The sequence below is a fragment of the Triplophysa dalaica genome, chromosome 21, assembly GCF_015846415.1.
Source record: "Triplophysa dalaica isolate WHDGS20190420 chromosome 21, ASM1584641v1, whole genome shotgun sequence".
Taxonomy (NCBI): Eukaryota; Metazoa; Chordata; class Actinopteri; order Cypriniformes; family Nemacheilidae; genus Triplophysa; species Triplophysa dalaica.
This window is the reverse complement of record NC_079562.1, coordinates 20,634,349-20,659,183: the sequence shown is the minus strand read 5'-3', so window position 1 is coordinate 20,659,183 and position 24,835 is coordinate 20,634,349. Positions and strand designations below refer to the sequence as shown.

Here is a 24,835-nt window from a genome sequence, read left to right as displayed (position 1 = left end):
TAAGAAAAGTCAGAGTTATATGTATCCACAGAGTCCACAGATGTTTTGATACTCAAAAAAAACTTGCTTTCACTTTAATTAACATTCATGTTTAGATAAGAGGACACTGAACATCTGAGTCGTCTAGATCTAGGTCTGTGCTTTCCTAACTTTGCAGAAAAAACAGCGGCCCCTGTTGTTCAAAACATGTACTGCGATTCTTTTATCATCTCCAGGGACTTGAATAAACACATATTAGATGAGATGTTCAGAGGGATCACGTTTCATCCCTACTGTGACATGCAATCTTTTTCAATATCTGACTGATCTGTTCTGACTCTATTTTCTTATCTACTCCTTAAAAAAAAATACATGGTTCTGTATATTGTGTTAGGTTATATGAGACAGTCTTCTTTTTTTATTGCACTTCTGCTTTTGTTGTACTTATGCTGTCCTAATTGCTTCCATTATCTACCCCACTTGTAAGTCGCTTTGGATAAAAGCATCTGCTAAATGACTACATGTAAATGTAATAAATGGGTTGAATATGTCAGTTATATCAATTCAATTATATACAAAGTCACAAGAACACCTGTGGGAGATTTCAGACCAGTGTTGTCCAACAGGTTATGGATCATTTCCAATTTACCAAATTAAACTTTCCTTGTGGCATAATCTGCCCCATGACAAAGACATCTTACGCTTGTGTTATCTTTCATTTCTTCACCTGTTTGGATGTCTAACTGATCATCGGACTTTAATGAACTCTTAGTGCTGTTATTTACCAAAAGATGCTTGCTGCCTTTTATTTTTTATACTGTATTCATTTACTTACATTTGTTGTCCGTTTTCGATTTCACAAGATTTCAAACAGCTTTACCCTGTGCCAGAGAAAAACTGTTGAAAAGTTGAGGTACTATAAGTGAGAGGATTCTTAAGCATGTCCAGCGAGAGGGGAAATATTTGTACTGGGGGACATGATAGCAGGTAAGCTAGTTCTTGTAATGTTAGGTCATCTTTTTCTTTTGCATTACTACAGAAATATGAATTGTTATATACAGTTAAGTATTTCAATGTTAATGCAACTCAATAGGCATGATGAACCCATGGTCAAGGAGGCTTTGCCCAGCTCTGCTCCCCCGTCTATTAAAAGAGATGAGGAAAGAGCTTTAGAGCCCTCACTGAGGAGGCCCAGAGGTCATTTATTGACATTTTTCTACTTTAAAAGAATGGATGTTTATAGTGTTTGATATGTTCGGTACAACAGAACCAGACTGTGATTCCTTCATCATAGAAGCCTTGTGTCCCAGAAAATGTCCTGGAAATTAGTGATGGGCACGAGTTCCCTAGTACTCGGACATGCCATCAGCGATCGGTCATGAAAACAATCATTTTTGTTGTATCCTGGAGGGCCGGTGTTCTGCGGAGTTTAGCTTCACCCTTAATCAAACCCACCCCAACACTCTTATCAAGATAGCAGAATAGCAGAGTAGAAACAGTAGCTGTGTCCCAAATGACATACTATGCACTATTTTAGAAGACTAGTATCGTCGCAAATGTAATTCTAAATGGTTTTATACTAACCGAAGCGAAAATGACGTCAATCACACGGTACAATGCTTGTGAAAAAATGATCATCAGATTGAACCGTTATCACTATGCAGGTCCTTCCGCTACGCAAGCGAAACTGCGTACGTTAAGTGAGTGAAGTGTCCACAGTGTGATGGACGGGATTTGAGCCACACAATTCTGATACCATTATCTTTGCATTGATTCATAAACAAAAGGACATTACTATTTTGGTTTGGTTTAAGATCTTTTATTTTGTCATTGTACTGAGTCAGTGCACGGGCTTAGTTATGTGGCTTAAGATAAAAACATTAAAACCAGTTAAAATTTCTCTGTTGCTAGAATGTGATTTATAAAAACATAGCTCAAATTGTTTTCATTTTATAGTTAAGATGACTTGACATGTTTAATACCTGGTGTGTTGTTGGAATGGACCAGCCTAGTGACAAAGAGATTCAAACAGGAAGTTGATCTGTTTTATGGGAATTCTAAGGAAATGAGACTGTACTAACTGTTAAGTATTAGAGGGGACATTGGAAAATGTGATGTCTTGTTCAATGTATATTAAGTTTAATATAATTACTTTTGCATTGACTAAAGTTTATCCATGGCTCTAAATTTAGTCAAATGTATTGTTAATTTCAGTGTTTGTGTTGTTACTGTTGTGAAATTGTGTATTGTTTTGTCTCCCCTTTTTGTTTTCATGGTGCTGGCCACCTCTTATAAATTCAGTGTATGTTTGGTCTTTCGGGAGTTACTTGTTACTTGTTGTACCCTGAGAAAGGTGGTGCTGTATTTTTGTCCTCTGTTAATGGAGGCTAAAGCATAACGAGTCCTTTTTGTGAACCAGATCTTTCCTATTATCTACTATGAATGGAATAAATTTTTTGCATCTTTTTCCTCTCCGATGAGGCTTGATCACCTTTTATCTTGCATGAGCAGGATTTAATAAAACTGTCACACTTGAAGACTACTTTGCTCCCTGTTTTTGTGGCAATGGAATCAATATTTTGGATGTGATTAGCTAAGGCATGGCAGATCCTTCACACACAGTTCCAAACTTCATATTTTCAGTTGAAAAAGTGCATCATCCAGGTACTTGAAGTGCACTTCTTTTTTGAGAATTTTCAATGTGAACGCACTACTCTCTTACACTCTTTTACTACAAAATGGCGTAGAGTAGGGCATACATGCACAATTTGGGACGCACCTAGAAGATACTCTTATTATAGAGAGGGGAGGGTGTGTAGTACTAACAATTGGAGAACCCATAACGGGTAGCAAAACCCATTGACAACCATCTAGCATCTGGTCTCCTTTCCTGTATTCAACTGAAGCCAGGGCGTTAGCATTAGCCGTTACGCTTTTTTGGCTAAAGTTTTGTGGGCTTGCCTTCTAGTGGCCTAGCTAGAAACTTCCAGAAAGGTTTGTTGAGCCAAATTAAAGCTAAACTCTGCAGGACACCGGTCCTCCAGGACCCACTTTGGACACTCCTCGTCTAAAACTGACATTTTCTTTCTTGCTGGCATACCCTGAGATTTGATTGGTGGCTTGGAGTTAAGACGGGCGGCTGACATGCATTTTGTGTAGATAAATACAATTTGTAATATTACATTTAATTGCATATTATGTGCTTTTGTTAATTTGAATATGAATGTATCAATGTTTGCAGTTGTTTTTTTGATACTTTGACAAAAAACATTGACTAAAGTGTAAGTTATGTTGCAATACTGAGTGATGTGTGTAATTAATGCAGATATCTCACATCTTACTAATTTATCTAATTTTATTGAATATAAGCAAGCTTGTCCTTAAAAGTACTTTATTGTTGTTGTATCTTCATTAAATATATTGAGCCTGAATTGAAGCATTCATTTTAAAATAAGGGGGAAATAAAGGTCTTTGCATATCTAGATTAAAACCCGGTTATATTATGCCATTCCTCATATTCATTTTATTAACAAATACTGTTAATAATAATCAAGCGTGTGATCAGCCAAGGACACAAAAGAAGGAAGACTGGATGCTAGGGCTGCACGATTAATCGAAAAGAAATCACACAGGATGTTTTATGCGCAGTTTGTCAGTGAAACCATTAAAAGCAGCTGCATCCGAAAGCCAGAGTAGAAGCCAGGAATGCTCCACAGAAGAAGTACCACATGTATAACAAGGGAATGACGTCTTCCGTTCTGCATCTGCCATCCATCTATCACTGTTTTTCAAGCCTCCTTAAGTATTTTGCACAATAATAACAGTATATTTATTTTTGACGCTTGTTGCTTTTACAAATGCCTGTTTTAAGCAAATGAAACGCGCAGTGCTTTCTGACCGAGCAGCATTTCCCACAGATCACAGAGCCGCTCACGAACACGCTGCACATAAAACATAATCGCAGCCTTTGGGATATTACCATCGCGACAGCAACATCGATTTAATCACGATTTGAAAGGGAACAGCAATTAATCTTGCAGCCCACTGCATGCAACCTTGCCGAAAAATACACAAGAATTCATCAAAAAACAGGCAACTATTTGCCAAAAATAAATCTTTTTCACTTAGAAACACAAAAACAAACTATTATAATTACCCTAATCTTGAGGCAGTTTAAGTCACCTCAAAAAAGTTTCATTAAATAGGTCGATGCTTTGTCAAATCTTATGCTAATGTCAAATGCATCCCTTGAGAAGTTTACATTACTTTTCATTTTAGTGTCACCAGAAATGATAAATGAATCAAAACAAAGTAAAGAACTGTCAGCATTAATGCGCATGTAATAAAGGTATTTGAAAACGCTTTCAGATCACTTAAAAGCATGGGTTTAGTACGGTCTTTATTCCAATGTGATTTGATGACAAGGACTAGATTAACCATTATTTTTGGCCTTAAAACTGCACTTTGTCTATTTTAGATTTAATGTCGCTTAAAAGGAGATCTAGACGACTCGACTCCCAGACTCAGATGTTCAGTGTCCTCTTATCTAAACATGAACGTTGATAAAAAAATGACACCAAAGGTTTATTTGAGCACCAAAACATCTCTGGACTCTCTGGATACATATAACTCTGAGACTTATGTTCTGAATGAAGCAGTCGCTCTGCACATTTATAACAAACGTGTGCATGACATAGAGAGCGTAGAAGGATCCAGTTGGATGAAGACGACGAGCACATCCCCAAAGCTCCACCCTTCAACCCAGTCACCCATCAAAATAAATGTATGCAATATACGCAGGTGATCCCAGTGAGGTCAAAAACTATGGAAACACATCTAAACCTCTAACATTCAAGATCAAAATACGTTTATTAACTCTTTCCCCGCCAACGACGAGTCATTTAAAAAAATGGTTCCCGGCCAAAGACCAGTTTCTATGGCAATCAGTGTTTGTACTGTTGTACAGCAGGTGGCGCTGTTACACATCTTTAGAAAAGTAGGGAATCTCTGAATCTAGAATGTTTTTATTTGATCTGTTTTTAATCGTTGTTCTGATCGTAATCTGGGTGGACAACAAACAGATCTCGTCCCACATGTACTGCCATAGCAGGGAAATAAGAAGAAGTCAGAAGAGAACTGTTTGGGTTCTGACATTCTCACAAATATCTGCCATTGTGTTCAACAAAATAAAGACATTAATACAGGTTTGGAATAACCTGAAGGTGAGAAAATGACGACAGAATTTCTTTCAAAGCAAAATATGTACAAGATTTTTCAGCTTTTTATCAAATGAATCGATTCATCAAAAAAAGAATTGTTTGTCCGACTAATCGCTGATGGAAACACTGCTCAGTTGCAGCCCTTATGTTAAGTATTTAAAGTAAGCCACAAGAGCTGGTATCATGTGTTGTGTGCAGGAGTTCACCGTCTAAAAAGATGCAAATAAAAAAACGCGTCATCGTTTGGTTACAAACAGCAGCTGAACGCCATGACTTCAGAGGCCGCGTCTCCGCACGAAGGTAGCCCAGAGAAACAGATGTGTATTGTAACGGAAGTCTATTTGATTTATAAACAGAGAGCGTCTTTGCTCTAAGTAACTAATCACATATTTATAAAGTACAATACTCATTTCTCATTAGAAATGCAATCAAAAGTTGTTAAAAGTGAAAATTAAACTACACAGAAAACTCTAGAAAACTATGGTCCAATGGGCATTTCGGCCGCCATTGTTTTTTTATGCTTGGGCCTTCTCAAACAATCACGTTCCTTGCATGTCTACAGAGGCAAATAACATGGCTAATCAACTAACCCACAGTTTGAACTAGCTGAACAAGTTTACATTCCTGCATTATAACTTTGACTGAAAAATAAATGTGTAGAAAGTAAACATGCCTCCAAAAACATTGTTCAGCTGCAGTTCCATGACTGCTTTTTCACAGAAATTGTTTTAATTGTTGAGCTGCAGCTTGAGGCTCACTTAAGTGACTGTATTTTTCATTTAAAATGATTTTTTACAGAAATGTATTTATGTTCTGAACTTCTGATTATTGTTGAGCTACAGGTTAAGGCTCACTTAATTGACTGCATTTTTTTTGACAATTTTTTATTTTAATGATTTAATCTGACATGTTTACTGTTCAAGAATGTTCTATATGTTTGTTTTAAAAATAAAACATTGTGTTCAGTGAAAAAACTTTGTTTTAATTTAAAAATAACAAATTGTAGATATGTAATAGTGATACCGTGACACTGTGGTAGTTTTGCTCAAGGTTATCACACCGTCAGAATCTCATACCGGCCCATGCCTATTCCAAAAAGCTAAATGTGTCTTAATTTATTCATTAGGTTACACATTAGCACCCTTCACAGTTTTCGCAGGTCATCAGTATTATCTGGAGACCTCCTGTGATTTATAATCTCCTCACGTCAGTATTTCATGTGACGCATTCACACAGGATGATTTTACTCAACTTTACTGACTTATTTCACGGATGTGATGTCAAGGCATTGCGTATAGTTTGTATTGGCTATAGTTGTATGGTGTTTAATGATATATGACCGTACCTGTCAGCATTTGAGACCAGTGATCCCGAAGCGGACAAAAGATCACCGCGATCGCAGGTCTCAAATGTTACGAGAGTTTCCATGATAAATAAACAAACGGAAGACTCCCAGTAATTTATGGATATCACCCAGAACCCCAAATAATACCAAAACACAACAGCCTCCATTATTCACAAACGGTGGATAAAACCTTGAAAATTGATATATTAGCCCATCAAATCACAGAGATGCCGATTCGCACGAGCTTAAGATCACAGATAACCTCTGCAAATATTACAAATGACTAGAGGTCCTCAGGTGACACTAACCTCGAGTGAATAGTGCTCAGGGCACATCATAGTGACGCAAAGTACAGAAATGTTTATCTCGCATAAGATTGCTGCACCATTCCTATTAGTTCCAATATTCACGACACAGCTCTGCTTTTTCATTTTAAACCCTCCTCAAATTATGTGTCGACCTGTGACTGCCTTGTTCACGAAATAACCCTCAAACGCTTCGTTTTAAAAGAATGTCTTTAAAAATAAACTTTAACCCTGCATTGCTAACGTCAGAATCTGAAGGAAGGATATGCAGCGACTGTATTCTTCCACAACCAGGGGTGGCACAATACTTATCTATCTTTAACATGTTTGTTTATTGCTTGCTCGCTCTATCTGGTTCCGCATCACTTGTGTTACTTCAGTTCTGTTCTGTCATGAGTGAACCAGTGGGCGGGGCTAGAGAAGTAGTCGTTGATATTTTTCTATGGAGGTGGTGTTCAAACTATCTATGTCATAGATAAGTGCATTGCAGAACCTGGCGCTCGCTGGGCCTGGTGTCAATAACAGATGTTATTCATGCCTCCTTTAAGATTCAATATCCACTTTAATAAAGCGTTTTATGTCAAGAAATACCAAAGAGCCTGAACGGAGCGCATCAATAAAGGATCACAGTACTTTACATGTTCGAGGCTTCTGCTTTTCTTAACATGATATGCTGTATTATATGGTGTATAAAGAACATTCAGTTCTTTCAGTTGGGAAAACTGATCTCTATGTCCTGTGATACTGGCTTTATGAAGAAGGGCATGATGGCAGAGGAAAATGAAGGAAAAACTGAGGCGAGTTAAGTTAGTGGTCTATATTGTTGAAGTGTTTAGTTAATGCCTTATAATTGATTTATTGGAATGTATTGAATATATTTATTTATTCCTATTTTTTGCGTTCTGACCTGAGAGTTTTCTTTCGGTTTTAAAGCCGTCTGCTTGATTATTTCCACTGATGTGTTTTATGTGCTTCAATTTGCTGTATTTGAATTTTTTTTTATTTACCATCTATTTTATATTCTATAGGTTTTAAATATTGCTGAAATTGAATTTTGTTTCTGAAGAAAATATCCACATTATACTATTTTTGCAGTCTGATGCAGAGAAGACAGGTTTTGTTATGAAATAAAGGCCTTTTTATTTTTTGGATTAGTATTTTAGTTTGCAGTTTAGGCTCGTTGGCCTAAAATTGATATTTACTCCATCGTTTTTTAATTATCACTAGATCACTAGAGAAATATTATATTGAGACATATAATCATAACTTGTGGCGGTGTCACAGCGGATTGCATTATGCGTGTGATTGAGCACTTCATTTATATTTACATTTACATGAAGTCATTTAGCAGACGCTTTTATTCAAAGCGACTTACAAAGAGTTTAGGAGCAATAAGCGAAAGTTCATACAGGAGCCATAATACATTAGGTGCCAATACAAAGTTACTGGTTTCAACAAAAGCTAGACCACTACCTGTTGAGAGAAAGGGTTAGTGTATCTTTTTTTTAAAGGCTCATATTTTAAAGGCTCATATTTTAAAGGCTCATCTTTTTAAAGGCTCATTATAAGGGTTTTGTAAATGGCTCTGTAAATATAAAACAATGTTACATGAAGTATCTTTTTCATACATGAAGCTTAAAACCATCATCTGATGTCCCCATTCCAAATGTATATATACATATTTCAATTTATACTATAAACGTGTCGACTAATGGCCTAAATCAGTGTTTCTCAATGGGGGCAGTACCAACCCCCAGTGGGCGTTCAGAGAACGTCGGGGGGGGGGCGATGGAAGCAAGACTTTTTAAAGGGGGGCGTTCAGGTGTTCTTTGGGGGCGTTCGCACCAAATATCCAGGAAAGACAAGATTAAACATTTACATGCAAAAGATTATGATCTCATCAGGAGCAGCAAGGGCGTAAACGGTGGTTATAATGTATCCGTGAATGTTTTTGACCGCACATAGCACATGAAAGCACCCTAAAAGGCCAAGGAGAGTTGAAGAAATTAAATGGGTAATATTTTGTTATTTGGTAGAACATGAATAAAGGCAACTATTAGCTGTTCTGAAATCCAAACAATGATAAGAGCGAGTGCAAACACCATTCTCTATTACACAGTTTGTCCTGTATAGGCTACATTTAGATAGGTTTATAAATGTGCTGGTACTAATGGATGTGTTTGGACAAGCATTGCGCAGATTTATGTTTCAGCTGGGTGTTTCACAACCTCATGTAGGATGTTGGAGGGCTTATTTTTCCCAGATCAATGCAAGCAAGTTTTTAAAAGTAATGTGTTTTAGAACTTTACCACTAAAATAGTTATCCGTGAACAGAAAATGTGCATCTGACATCTTGAGAATGCGCAGACCGATCGACATTCGATGTGAGAGAAATTGAAGATCAAACTGCTGCATATCCGCAGTGCGACAAACACAACTAAATATACTTGTGTTGTATCACATCAAATTCGGGATCCGCGTCTCGGTCACGTGAGAGCTATGTCATGTGACCTTGACGTCAGCTAACTGAAGGGCAGATTTAAAGGTCCAGTGTGTAACATTTTTAAGGCTTTATTGACCAAAATGTAATATAGAATACAAATCTATGTTTTCAGTGTTATAAAAAGTTATAAAATGAACCGAAATGTTTATATTACCTTAGAATGAGCCATTTTTATGTGCATACACAGCGGGCACACCCTTACATGTAATTCATCATATTGCACCGCCATGTTTGTACTGTAGCACTACACGGACAAACGTAGCGCGTTTGGTAAAACAGAGGATGTACGGACTCTGTTGTTCTTCTTCGGCTGTGTTTTTGAAGCAGCTTGCAACGCCACTACGTAGAATACGCACGGAAAAGAAGGAGCTGCAGAAAAAGAGGAAGAACAAGTCACTAGTCGTGTGTTTTATTAGAAATAGAAACGGTTCTTTGTTGCAGTAAGAAGTAAAATTTGCGCTAATGAAGGACCACACTTACTCCGCAGATTGACGCTCTATCGGCTCTTGTGCATTGTCCAAAAATTAGAAAATACGATGCAGCAAGGCCAAGACGAGACAAAAAAACGAATAAACATCGGTATGGCTTTTTCCAAATGGAGGGCACTGAAGCAAGAAGAGTCTTTTCAAGCTGAAGTTGGCATCTTTCTGATTGACCGGCAAAATTCAGCAATAAAAGTAAACTGTTTGTTTGATAGCCTCATGTGAGCATGATCATCGAGAGAAGTAATGTTTTTCCTTGTAAATTTTTGCAATTTATAATTGTACTATAATTCCATGTTACATGGCTGTGTGCAAATCAAGTTAATCATGCTTACATTCATAATTTGCATAAATCGAGTGCAAGTTATATTATAATACTGCTTAGCGTATTTGCATATAAATGTGTAATTTCACCATTAACAGGATACAATCCAAACGCCCATGTTGGTTAGATTTTTAAGCAGTACAGTGTCAAAGAAGATTTTATGAGATTTGAGTAGATACAATTGATCAATCGTGGTGGCTTTTGATGCCTTACTATGCTTATAAACATCTGTAATGTCATCTATACTGGGCTGTGGCATAGAAATATTGACAAAATATAATTGATTGATTCCCCGACACAATGTTTAACAAGTAAGAATAATATTCGCTATACAATTTTGAGTTTAAAATGAAGGAGATTAATATGCTGTAGGTTGCAATTTCCTACATCGCCAATAGTGGCCTCTGAAACTTACACACAGAACCTTTAACTGGATAGTGAGAGTGTAAAAATGTGAAACAAATAAGCTACCTACAAATTTCTCCGTTTGCTGTGGGAAACATCTGTACCTTTCATTGCGCATGATATGCTTATTACACAGCTTTTTGCATGAAATACTTTTTTTTCCAATAAATTAATATTCCCTACCGCTCTAATGACAGCATTTAAAATGAAATACATTTAACTCCATTTTTAACGTAGAGATGTGTATGCATAAACTCTGTCTAATATATTGTAATCATCTTTGGGTAGGATATTAATTCTCTTCATATCAAATCATCATCATATCGGAGGCCAAAATGTACACTGCTTGGACTGTTTCAAGATAATTAAAAAATAAATACATTTAATAATTTCTAAATTGTAATAACCATTTTTTCTTGTAAGAAGATTGTATTGTTTCATTTGCCTAAATATGAGCACAAATTATTAATGACAAACCTTGTATTATACCTCTGATGGACGCACACACATTTAGACCTATAAACTTACACACAATTACACACCTAAGTGCTTTTTGATAGATTTTTTGAAGATTGATACTAATTTCAAACATTCTACTTCACATCATTTTTGCTCCTTGGATAAGCAAGGTCATATTCCAACTGGCCAATAGAATCTGTTATTTGACTTTCAGTGATATGCTTTTCATTTATTTGTATTAATATTTCACGAGGCAAAACAAATATACATTTATTGAGTTTACAGATTATTCCAGTTCAGGGACATGTATTTTAAATTATATTTTAATAACAAATAATGTATTATTATTGTTATTATTAATGAAGACATATAGCCCATTATTTTTGCGGGGGCGGTTAGGGACCTGGAAAAGGGATAGGGGGGCGCTGGCCCAAAAAAGGTTGAGAACCACTGGCCTAAAGGAACGACTGCTAGTCAACTACAGAAATCTCTAGTCGAGGGCAGCCCTAGACAGGGTAGAGAGTTAGAAGACAGATGAACACAGATGGATGGATGAGGGAATAGAGGGACAGATGAGAGGGACAAACAGATAGAAGGCAGTGATGGAGTAGCAGTGTTTGTCTGGCGGTTGCAGATGACAGACCTGTGTGTGTTCTCTTGTGTCGCTGAAGCTCATCAGATCGGGTGAAGCGTTTCCCACAGAAGGACCAGGAGCAAACGAAGGGTCTTTCTCCAGTGTGCCAGCGTAAGTGTGCTCGCAGATGAGACGTCTTCCCATAGACCTTCCCACATCCAGGAATATGACAGATGTGCTGCTTCTTCTTACTGGGGTCATTGCTGCCATAACAGAAATGAGTTGACACGGTTTCAAACAGTGTCTTTAATGATAACTAAGACCTTTGGGGATTTGTTTTATGAAACCTGCATTAATGCATTTGCTTGCCTTTGATATATAGCGCCTTACGAATAAAAAGAATTGAACTAAAATGTCTTGCATTGAGTCTGCTTTGCAGTGTGGTTTACGTAATAGTATAGTGCTTCCTCTTCATCCCAAAACCGTAATGCCTTGGTGTAAAAGGGATGAAAGGGAGTGAGTGGACGTGCTGCAATATAACATTTGGGCACATACAATTTAAAATATATTTTGTTGCAAATATACAGTATCACACAGAAGTGAGTACACCCCCCGCATTCTTGTTAATATTTGATTGCATCTTTTCATGTGACAACACTAAAGAAATGAATCTTTGCTACATTGTAAAGTAGTGAGTGTACAACTTGTATAACAGTGTACATGAGCTGTCCCCTAAAAATTACTCAACACACACACTGTGGTTAATGTCTTTACCAATCTCAACAAAAGTGAGTACACACCTAAGTGAAAATGTCCAAATTGGTACCAATTAGCTATTTTCCCTCCCTGTTGTCATGTGATTCCTTAGTGTTACAAGGTCTCAGGTGTGAATGAGCTTTCCTGTAGCTCAGTGGTAAGAGTATTGTGTTAACAACGCAAGGTTGTGGGTTAGATCCCAGGGACTGCAAATACCTATGTAAAATGTATAGGATAATAGAATGTAAGTCGCTTTGGAAAAAAGCCTCCGCTAAATGCATAAATGTAAATGAATGGGGAGCAGGTGTGTTCAATTTGGTGTTATCGCTCTCTCTCTCTCATACCGGTCACTGGAAGTTTAACATGGCACCTCATGGCAAAGAACAGTTTGCTGAAGACAAGCGGAGTAAGGACATGGACAACTGGAACCATGTCCTGTGGTCTGATGAGACCTAGATACACTTCTTTGGCTCAGATGGTGTCAAGCGTGTGTGGCCGTAACCAGGTGCGGAGTACAAAGACAAGTGTGTCTCGCCTACAGTCAAGCATGGTGGTCTGTGGCTGCATGAGTGCTTCCGGCACTGGAGAGCTACAGTTCACTGAGGAAAGGAATGAATGCCAACATGTGCTGTGACATACTGAAGCAGAACATGATCCCCTCCCTTCAGAGACTGGTCCGCAGGGCAGTATTCCGACATGATAGCCACCCCAAAAGAAGCTGAGGGTAAAGGTGATGGACTGGACAAGCATGTCTCCAGACCTAAACACTATTGAGCCTCTGTGGGGCATTCTCATACGGAAGGTAGAGGAGCGCAAGGTCTTTAACATCCACCAGCTCCGTGATGTCATCATGGAGGAGCAGAAGAGGTATCTAGTGGTGACCTGTGAAGCTCCGGTAAACTCCATGCCCAAGAGGGTTAAGGCAGTGCCGAAGGAATAATGGTGGTCACACAAAATATTGACACTTTGGGCCCAATTTTGTCATTTTCACTTAGAGGTTTAGTCACTTTTGTTGCCAGTTGTTTAGACATTAATGTGTGTGTGTTGAGAGGTTGTACTTACTTCTGTGAGATTCTGTAGTTGTAAAACGCGACCATGTGGTGTGCTCCTGCGAACTCTCAGCTCTGCACAAGCATTTAAATGAATCTGATGACATTGGCCAGGGTTCCTCATACCGGTCCTGGAGGGCCAGTGTCCTGTAGAGTTTAGCTAAGCCCTGAACAAACTCACTCAGCTGTGATGATCTAGTGATCCTCAAAAGACCTTGATGAGCTTGCTCAGGTGTGTTTGATCAGGGCTGGCATTGGTCTTCCTGGGCAAGATTTATTGAACTCTGATAAAAGCAGACTTACCGTCCCTCTCCGTCTTTGCAGTATGGACAGGTGCATGCTTCCCTGCGTGTCCGTCTGCTGGCTGGTGTGGGACTGCCCTCTGCATTCTCATCCATCACACTGCCGCTTTCCTCCAGAGCATCTCCACCCCCTGCATCACCTGCCCAACACACCACATTTTAACATGACTCTTTCATTCTAATAACTAATGCAAACAACTGGAATTATGATTCATTAACGGGTCAATGACTTACAATATAATGACCAAGTTACTTATGTGGTGTGATCAATAACAGCAATGATAATTGAACTTAATTAAAAATAAAATATATCTGATTACTCTGGCAGAAATAGGAATCTCTAATACAGCTTAAGTGAATGGTATTTCGAAAATGTTTTGTGCACTATTCTCGTTAAATTGAGAATCATGATTCTTTTGTTTCAAATAGAGATTACAATTGTGAATGACGACTAAAAGTAATACATCACTTACTAGAGGTTTTGACAATTTCTTTAATTTATCTATTAAGTAAGGTAATATTTAGGGCTTCACAATTATTTCATTGTTAACCTATAGTTACAATAGCGAGAATTTTTTCACAACAAAAGTTAAATTAAAGTATTTTTGCATTGAAGTAACTTGTACAGTATATATATGAAATATTTCTACAGTAAAAACAAATTGCAGATAAAAGAAATGGTGAAGATGGCAAAATTCGCTCTCCTCCTACGAGTCTAATTACAGAAAAGACTCACGGCCTGCCCATGACAAGCAGTAACAGTTCGGTCACCACCGGATGACAGGTTTTCACCCAGCTAGGCTTCGTTCCATCCTGAAAACTCAAACCCTGCACATAACTTTCTCTGACTCGTGGAAAAGTCAGAGCCACGTGCATTACAAGCTCTCTTGCATGCAAAAATGCAACATTTATTGGCAAACAGCCAACTATCGTCTAAGGAATCAGCTATCGCCAAAATGTCTGACAACCGTCGATGCACGATAGTATCGTCAATGGGAACAACCCTATTTAACCCTTCTGTCAATCATCTCTGCCCGCTATCCTGCATGTGCACTAGGGCTGCACGATATTGAAAAAAACGTACATTGCGATATTTTTTTTTCCTGCAATATATATTGCGATGTGTAGAAATACAGAACTGTTCATCAGATGTCTTGAATTTCTCCAAAAATAAATATGCCTGGGATGGCAACTTGAGAAAAATAAGTGCGTGATGGTATAACATAACGCTTGTCAAGTGACCGGATCATGATTGCAAAACCCGGGTTGGTCACCGTGTTAATTGGTACCATGTTTTTCGCCAGGTGAAATGTTATCGCATCCGCGACCTCTTTATGCCGGTGGAACCCTTCGCATATGGTGTAACACTGGCAAACGCATCCGAAATAGTTTTTGCTTTGGACGACAATCAGATCTGGCTTTGCACTCGTCATACAGAGCTCTGTGGTGCCGACTTAAATGATCAAACAAATTAGTTGTGTTTCCGCGTGTTGTGGCAACTACTGCACGGCACTCCCGACAAAGTACCTGTTTTTGGTCAACATCATCCTTTCTGTAGCCAAAATATTTCCAAATAATTGACGATGCGCTTCTTTTTGCGACCAAGTCGTCCATTTCGGTGCTTTTCTCCCGTTCTCCCAAATTGTACAAGCCTACTTCCCTACGTACAGGTTGGCAAGGCTGGTTTAGCTCCTCAGTACCTGACCGAGCTCCTGCTGCATTACAGTCCTTCATGTTCTCTGCGCTCAACTAGAATTATAAAATCAAATGCAGGAAGCTGTTCATTTTCCTATCTAGCGCCTAGTACAGTCCTCCTTGTAATGTATGATTGGCAGACACAACCTGTCAGTTTAAAACTAGATCAAAAACTTCTATATTCAACATCGCCTACACACGATCCTAATGTTCTACACTCCAAATCCTTTAAAGGAATAATAGACTGACTTCTGTTCACTTATTTACTTGTAACATTGAATGGTATAGAATAGTATTATACTCTCGGAACGACTGTCTTCATTTTCCTGAGGTCAAGCTGGATCTGTGCTGCCAATAAGACTGATGATGGATCCGAAAAGTAATTATGGCCAGGCAAGTCCTCACAACAACAAGCTATTAGATAAACCTGAATATTGTTTTTATTTATCATTTTTATTATTTTCTATTTTCTATTTGCCCGTTTCTTTTTTTTTTTTACATACACCTTAGCTAGTTTATACAAGCTTAGCCTGTCAAGATGCAGCAGTGTTGTGTTAACGAGCCAGCAGAGAACTGGCTCTCCTGGTAGAGTGTTTTTTTCTAAAGTTTCCCTTAATTTATATACATCATTGGATTTTTGGATCTATGCCACTGTCTGCATGCAACTGGAGGCCTTCTGACATAAGGTTTCGGACTCTGCACTTGAATATTGCTTCAGTTAAAGTCAGTTAAAATCGTATCAAACTATTTTTCCCAGGAACGCTAACTGTGTGATCTATGATATTATTGCAAATTCTCCTCGTTCATAATATGTCTAAAGTATCTCTAGCTCATATATAGTGTGTGTGTGTGTGTATATATATATATATATATATGCATGTATATATGCATGTATATATGCATGTATATATGCATGTATATATGTGTTTGTAGTTGTTTCACACCGAAGATACATTTCTTTACTTCTACAATGTGAATGCATTTACACAAATACATTTGGCAGACGCTTTTATCCAAAGCGACTTACATCTAGGAGACATATAAACGTTTGGTCAAGGCCATGCTTCTAGCAGGATTAAAGCTGGAGTAAGAGAAGGAGAGAATGAACAACAACGTATTTTTTGACGGACACACAGTTATTGGTTAGTCAAATAAATGCGGAACAGGTGTGTTTTGAGCTGTTTTTTAAAACTTGTGAAGGATGCTGCAGTTTCGGATGAAGGCTGGTAGTTCATTCCACCACAGGGGAACAAAATAAGTAAATGTTGTTACAGGCGATTTGGTGCCTCGCTGTGATGGAACAACCAGGCATCGCTTATTTTCAGACCAAAGAAGACGGGAGGGGATATAGACCTGGAGCACGGAGTTAAGGTAGATGGTAGTGAAAAGAGTTTAAACACTTGCTCATCTGTGTATCACATTACATCTTGAGAATAAAAAATTAATGCCCAAGGAAAGCCTTGTCTGTTCAGCAAGATTGAACCCATTCTCCACAAACGGCACTATAAGACATGAGATAAACAACAAGAGGTGACAGAAATCAGACAAACCTGAATGGTTGGCAATGGTAATGGGAACACCCTGAAGCTGATGCATCTGAAGTCCTGGATTGCCGAGTGCATTCAGGTTGATGGTCTGCAGGCCGGACAGTTGCATGGTTCCCGTTGCACTGGCCTGCTGCAGGGGCGCCAGCGTGATCTGCGTATTAGCGGGACTTTGCAGCTGAAGGGTCTGCCAGCTGACCTGACCGTTTGGACCTACGGTTCGGATCAGGATTGGGCTTCCGTTGGCGATGGTCTGGATCTGGACATTCTGCACTCCATCCTGAGACAGAGTTTGCGTGGCGAACACCGGACCTCCGGCAGAAACAGCGGGGGCCGGCTGAACGGCCTGCAGGACCTGCTGCGGCTGGATGAAGATTTGAGTTTGACCCGCTTTCTGTCCATCTCGGTTCTCATTCTGAAAGCTTTTCACCATTTCACCCTTACTGCTATGAGTAAACGTAAGGCCGCACGACGTAGCCGTCTGCGTGCTGCTAGATGTTGGGCAGAACCCTCCTGGGCCCGAAGACGATACGTTCTGCAGCAGGTGAGAAGTCGCTATCGTTCCTCCGGAGCTCACGTCGCCTCCAGCACCTGTGGCAGTAGCGGAACCGACCGGAAGAAGCGTGATGTTAGCATTCAATGGGACAGGCACATTGGTGAGGAACTGTGTCTGACCCGGCAGCATAGCATTACCCAGACTGATGTTCTGTAGAGGTATGGCTTGTTGAAATAGACCCGGAACGGTTAATATGTTACCAGCCCCAGTCACTCGGTTGGTGGAGGTGGCAATGAGCTGCTGGTTACCACTGGGCGAGGACACGAGCTGAAACTGCCCGGCTGATGCGGCCGACACATCCTGAGCTGTCTGAGTAAACTGGAGCTGTTGCCCGTCCACCGTCTGAAACTGTGGGATTACCTGATACTGGATATTTGGCATGACACCAGAGAGAGCCGTGAGCACCTGCTGACCCTGTAGGTTTTGTGATGATGTCATCACATACTGCTGTTGCTGGTGAACCATGGACATCATCTGTTGGCCTTTCTCAGCCACTGTGGGAGAGGTTGTGTTACTGGAGCTGGTTACAGTCTGAGTGCTTGTCGGGACCATGTGCCAGCCATTACTGCTGTGATGCTGCTGCTGCTGCTGCTGCTGCTGCTGCTGCTGCTCCACCGCATCACTTTCATCAATCCGACTGCAGGTTGCTGCCAGCAGAGCTAAAGGTGAAGGCTGCTGTGAGTCCTACACACACAAAATGAAAAAATTAAGATCACAGAAGTTTACATGCAGAATCTGAAAAATTTACAAACATAAGAAGAATTTAGAAAACAAAGGTTTGTTTTAATGAAAGGCTGCCCTCAACGAGGTATTTTAACATGATAGAAGGCCTGGTTATCCTCTTGAACATAAGGAAATTTATGTTGTGAAAGTATTTCCCTTGTTTTAAAAAGATGAATGTCAATATCACACAGTCACAGAGGTTGACAGGGGTCAAATATGCAGAAGATGCTGGAAAAGCAAAGAAGATTTTTTTGGAGATCATTGGACAGGGTAATGGCTCCGGACAAACAAGAAACTCTTCAGCAACCACAACAAAACAAACACGGCCATAGATTGCCAAGGTAACAAAACACAATACTAGCAATCAGGTGGATGTAAAAATTTCAACTGGCTTATAAGACTAATAACCTGACAACTTGTACTTCTGGAGACTCCAGGTGGATTGCAGTACTTAAAAAATGGTGGCACTGGGTTCCTCGTGGTTTCACACCCTATTCTTCATTCCTTTCCTGTTTTTGTCTGCCTGTTGACTCAATGATCAATGACCTATCTGGAGATGAAGTTCACGTGTTTACATCTTCATATAGTGCAGACCTAGACAAATCCTCAACCATCACTAGTGTAGTAGGTTCATCTGTGCATCTCATTTAATCAGAACAGCCAGATGACATATTTAAATAACAGGTAGGGATGAGCGAGTACAGCATTATCTGTATCCGTATCTGTATCTGTCAACCATATGAATTATCTGTATTCGTATCTGTACTCGGACTGGGCGGGGCCTAACCCGGAAATGGGCGGGATTTAACCCGGAAGTGGGTCGGGTTGTCTTGATATGGGCGGGGCTTTAACCGGTATGTTATTTTAAGCATGCAATTGATATGGGTTGATCAGAAATTGTTATATTTATTGCTGATTATAAAACTATTTACATGACAGCATCAGCATTGAGCTTCAGATCAATGGTTTTGATCACGATAACAAACGAACTATATTCAGAACAAGTTTGGCAACAATGAATACAACACATGCGGTTGCAATTATGAAGTAAAATGTAATGAACAAGAGTTTTCATCTCAAAATAACTTTATTTTTTTAACTTTTAATTAAAAACTGGTTAGAGCCAGCTGACGGTTTAAAAAATTAAAAATAAACTCCGACAGGCGGAGACGCAACGCGAGGCGCATTCTACCAAGCACCACGTCTGAACAAACCCCACGTTTACCAGAACTCTTCTCGTTAATAAGTAAGTACTACAAACCGAAGTAAAAAAACAAACCTGAAGCTGAAGAGACCCTAAACGTTAACGGAAAAGACCCGCAAACCTGAGTGACTGAGGGAGAGACAGATAGACAGAGCGCTGTTCTCTTCTCAGTGTTCTGTGTGTGAGTGAGCAGAGCGGGACACAGTCAGCAACACAATGAGGATTTTTATTCAATCCGAGCACAGATATTGACTCGTATTACTCGTATGATACTCGTACTCGGCAAAAGTGCTTTATCCGTACCGGATACTCGTTTCAGCAGAGTATCCGGCTCAACTCTAATAACAGGATTATGCGTCCACATCTAGTTATACAGACTTATTGTAGGGCTGGAATGATTCCTCAATTAATTCAAATACAAAAAACATCAAGGCAATTTTTTGCCTCAAAGCTTCGCTTAATCCATTTAATTTCAGTACACACGGATCATCGCGTTACCCCGCAGACCATTATTACTGTCACACAGCACCCTAAACTCTAGACATGTTATGTAAACGCAGAAGACACTTCAGAATAAATTACAGAAAAAAAACAGAGGGCAGAGGTTTTTATTTCTGCTCTAAAAACTGCGAGACTGTGTGACAAACAATGTGAGTGTGTGTGTGTGTGCGCGTTAGAAAGGTGAGAGAACATTTTGCTTGGTATGTTACTTATGTCCAAAGGGTGAAAGCGGTCTTTGTGACTGTTTTAACATGCCTTGTAGAGTGCAACATCTATAGATATTAGAGGTCGACCGATTAGTAGTTTTTGTGATTAATCTCCATCGATAACGATAATTTGAACTATCTGCAATAATCACCCGTCACTTTTCCTGGTTGCGTTTGATCCAGTTGCAGCAGGTTAAGCTCTACTGTGAGACGCCGGTGGAGAGTTCAGAGCATAGTGTAAAACAGCGACCTCTAGAGGTTTAGAGGTTAGGCCTGATTAGTTTTGAGCTATACAGTTTATGGTTTGGAGATGCGAGTCCAGTCTGCAGTGGAACACATCAGGTAGAGCTAGTTGCAGTAAACATGATGTTAAAAGTAATTAATTCATTGACTATATGCTGCATTTATTGGGGAACAGAAGTATTTTTGTGCACTAACATTAGTAGCCTATTAACGTTAGCTTAATAAATTATAACATGGTCATGGACAAAAATACACGCAGAAATGTTTAAATTTTATTATTGTAACTATGGATAGGCATTTGTTAGTATTGTGGTATTCATAATGCTAGTTTGATGCCAAGAATGTTTTAAATTATTAAAATTGTAGATTTATTAACAAAAGATAGATACAGCTTTACGATTGTTTCTGAAACATACGGCGCGGTCGGGGGGAGGGGTAGGCTGAACCAAAGCACATTGTCAACAAAACACAGACATCAGTTTCACTCAACTCATTTGTTGTACATGTCCGGCATGTTTTAGTGCTGGGACGGCTCCATATATCAGTTTCAAACCATCTCCAAATCCAGCGTTATATCCACAGTTTATATAACATTCATCAACCAAATGAAGTGAACAAACAAACACCTGAACTTCACCAACATACTCTCTCTCTTTATATACATCTCAATATAAACGGAAAAAGAGTTTAAATTAAAGTTCTCAATGATGGTGATAGTGTCAGTTTGTGTGTGTTGTCCTGTCAGTGTTGTTTTGTGTTGTGCTGCTTGTTCTTTGGTCGTGGCAGGACTTGGTGGGAGTGTATCGAGCACAAAAATACTACGTCATACGATCAACTTGTTTCTTTAAGCTGCGGTAAATATAAAGAAAACCTGAGTAAGGTAAATGTAGCAATATTTATGTTATTTATTTGTTCTCTTCTATTTAATCAACATGAAGAGAAATAAAGAATATTCTCGACAAGCAGTTTCAGTGTTTTAAGGGTAATCCGTCCATTTGTCTGTTTAATTATTTTGATACAGGCTCATTTCAGTTAAAAAAACATACCATTTATATATATTTCTCTTAAGACATTTGTCACTGACCTTTTCTTTAGAGCCTATTTCTTATATTAACCTCAGTAATAATAATGGTGTTCATAGTGCATTTCAGCACACAGTCATTGAGTGAAATATTGAGACAAACCACTCCGCTTCGCTCACATGCTCTGGTGTGAGTGAGTTGTGACAGCGTGCGCGTCCTCCTCTTGCGTGTTCACATGGACTCTCTTCCATTGAGCTCCATGTGTGTGCGCGTATTTAACGGTCACTTGCATTTCGAATCAAAGAAGAGTTCGTAATACAGCAACACATTGTGGAGAGAGGGCAAACAGCATACAGTATAAATGCTCTATAATGTAGATGTACTGTATTGTAATTTTGTCCCATGATGCTGTGTTTATAAATCAGGATTTTAGCAGCGCTGGTGGCATCCCGTTGTAAAATACAGTAAATGTGACAGATAAGAGAGTAGAAAAGAAACAGAAAAGAACTAACACGGTGATATCACAAAAATGCTAATTAGTTTGTGACGTCACCACGCTGAGTCTGTCAATACCCAACGAGAAATCTGCTTCTTAGAACTTAACTGCTAGGCCTGATTTCTAAATATCGGCATCGGTCAGAGAAAAACCCATAATTGGTCGACCTCTAATGTTTTGAAAGAGTATGCACGTGAAAGCAGACACATTACAAGAAAGAAGAAGGAAGAAACATTACAAACAGCATTTATAAAAGACTTCTCTAAGATGCATGTAGCCTTTAATATTTAATAGCTTTAATATCATGATTTGTCTGCGTGTATATGTGCCCAGTTTTGATAATTTTGACTCAACGTTGCATTTCAGTGGATTGTTTAAAGTGCCTTTCACACTAGGTGTTACACAAACTAGTCGACATTAATGATTTGAGGCGGAATTAAAAGCTTGATGTTGACTTTTTTTTCTCATATTGGCTGCAGTGTCGCGGAGGCGCTGTGTTTGTTCACTATGATAAAGCGCCTGCTGCATTAGCAAATCAATATATTGACATTGTTCTAAAGTCAGAAGTCGTCACAAACTCAACACATTTTTCTGGTCTTTAATCTGTTAGTTCACATGGCTTTTTCAGTTGGCTTGTTGTAAATGTCAGGGAAGTTTGGTCAGTAAACATATGACGCTTCAGAACTGAAGTAACACTAAACTGCTGTAGAGATCCACCTGCTGCTCTTTTACTGCATTGCCCCACTACCACCGCCTTCACGCTTTCAAATACTTGTATTTTATATTTGTAATTACAGTGAATCCGGAAAATATTCACAGCGCTTCCCTTTTTCCACATTTTGTTATGTTACAGCCTTATTCCAAAAAGGATTAAGTTCATTATTTTCCTCAAAATTCTACAAACAACACCCCACAATGACGACGTGAAAGAAGTTTGTTTGAAATCTTTGAAAAAGTATTTAAAATAAAAAACGATTGTACATAAGTACATAAGTATTCACAGGCTTTGCTCAATACTCTGGTGAGGTACCTTTGGCACCAATTACAGCCTCAAGTCTTTTTGAGTATGATGCTACAAGCTCCTTCTCCCATTCTTCTTTGCAGGACCTCTCAAGCTCAATCAGGTTGGATGGCAGCACAGCCATTTTCAGACCTCTCCAGATCTGGGCCACTCAAAGACATTCACAGAGTTGTCCTGTAGCCACTCCTTTGTTATCTTGCCTGTGTACTTAGGGTCATTGTCCTTGTTAGAAAATGAACTTTCGCCCCAGTCTGAGGTCCAGAGCGCTCTGGAGCAGGGTTTCATTGAGGATGTCTCTGTACATTGCAGCATTCATCTTTCCCTCGATCCGTCTCTCGGTTCCTGCCGCTGAAAAACATCCCCACAGCATGATACTGCCACCACCATGCTTCACTGTAGGGATGGTATTGGCCAGGTGATGAGCGGTGCCCGGAATCTGCCAGCCATGCCATTCAGGCCAAAGAGCTAAATCTTTGTCTTATCAGACCAGAGTTTTGTTTCTCATGGTCTGAGAGTCCTTCATGTGCCTTTTGGCAAACTCCAGGCGGTTTGTCATCTGCCTTTTACTGACGAGTGGCTTCCGTCTGGCCACTCTGCCATACAGCCTGATTGGTGGGGTGCTGCAGAGATTGTTGTTCTTCTGGAAGGTTCTCCTCTCTCCACAGATACATGCTGGAGCTCTGTTAGAGTGCCCATTAGGTTCTTGGTCACCTCCCTGACTAAGGCCCTTCTCCCCCGATCGCTCAGTTTGGCCAGCGGCCAGCTCTAGGAAGAGTCCTGATGGTTCCAAACTTCTTTCATTTATGGATGATGGAGGCCACTGTGCTCATTGGGACCTTTAATGCTGCAGAATTCTTTCTGTACCCTTCCTAAGATCTGTGCCTCGATTAAATCCTGTCTCGGAGGTCTACAGACAATTCCTTGGACTTCATGGCTTTGTTTTTTCTCGGACATGCACTGTTAACTGTGGAACCTTATATAGACAGGTGTGTGCCTTTCCAAATCACATCCAATCAACTGAATTTACCACAGGGGGATGAAATTTAATCCATTTTGGAATAAGACGGTAACATAACAAAATGTGGAAAAAGTGAAGCACTGTGAATATTTCCGGATGCACTGTAGATACTAGATATTAAGAGGCTATTTTGCTGGAGTTCTGCCATTCTCCCACAGCCCGCACACACAAGTGTGTTACTGCCCACACCCAGACCCAGATTAAGAATTCAGAGGACCCTGGGTACAAGTGTTTTATGGACCCCCCATTCAAACACATGCGCAAAATAAAGTTTAAAATTTAAGGTTTTAAAGCATATAGTGTACTATGTGTATGAATACAGGATACAGGATTACTATACAGGATTACATTGACAAATAACAAACTATGATCACAACCTGACAATATCAACACCTGTGCACATGTTCAATCATACAGGATTGACACACACGATGGCAACAAAGCTTTCCTGGACCAGCAGCAACAATATTAAGAAATTTTTCCCAGCATTCCCAGCATACTCACTGGCATGCAAGCAGCACACACTACACCTCTATCAATTCAGTTCTATCAGATTCATCTTATATTCACACACAAACACGCCTGGATTCACAAACTTTTCTCAATAGAAAATATAAGAACTTTCAAAGTCCTTAAGAATATTATTAAGTGCAATTTTCAAATATTTTCATCTTCAACAGGCAGTGATTGTCAATGACTATACTCAAAGTAATTTGTCCATTTATTAAACTTCATTTGTGTAAGCAACCTGCGACTCCCATTCTTATGTAACTTGTAATGTTTTACAGTAAAGGGCTTTTATATGCAAGTATACTTTTTTAGACTATATATGACAACATCATCCTATTTGTGTGTATGTAAACATTTTGCAATGTAGGCCATGTAAAAGCACTGTGGATTATC

The 24,835-nt window shown here is 39.3% G+C and overlaps 1 protein-coding gene across 2 annotated transcripts in view; it reads right to left on the bottom strand.

The window, feature by feature from the left end:
- Positions 1 to 24,835, bottom strand: part of sp1 (sp1 transcription factor) — a 41,156-nt gene that overhangs the window by 2,245 nt on the left and 14,076 nt on the right. Inside the window, exons 3-6 of one of the 2 annotated variants that reach the window (XM_056735091.1) lie at positions 17,636 to 18,182; positions 16,949 to 17,533; positions 13,705 to 13,843; positions 11,666 to 11,859 (exon numbers count right to left, since the gene is read on the bottom strand). In XM_056735091.1, coding sequence (XP_056591069.1) covers positions 11,666 to 11,859; positions 13,705 to 13,843; positions 16,949 to 17,533; positions 17,636 to 18,182 — 1,465 coding nt within the window. Of the gene's footprint in view, positions 1 to 11,665; positions 11,860 to 13,704; positions 13,844 to 16,948; positions 18,183 to 24,835 lie in introns of both variants that reach the window. The other variant, XM_056735090.1, reaches the window with a different exon arrangement.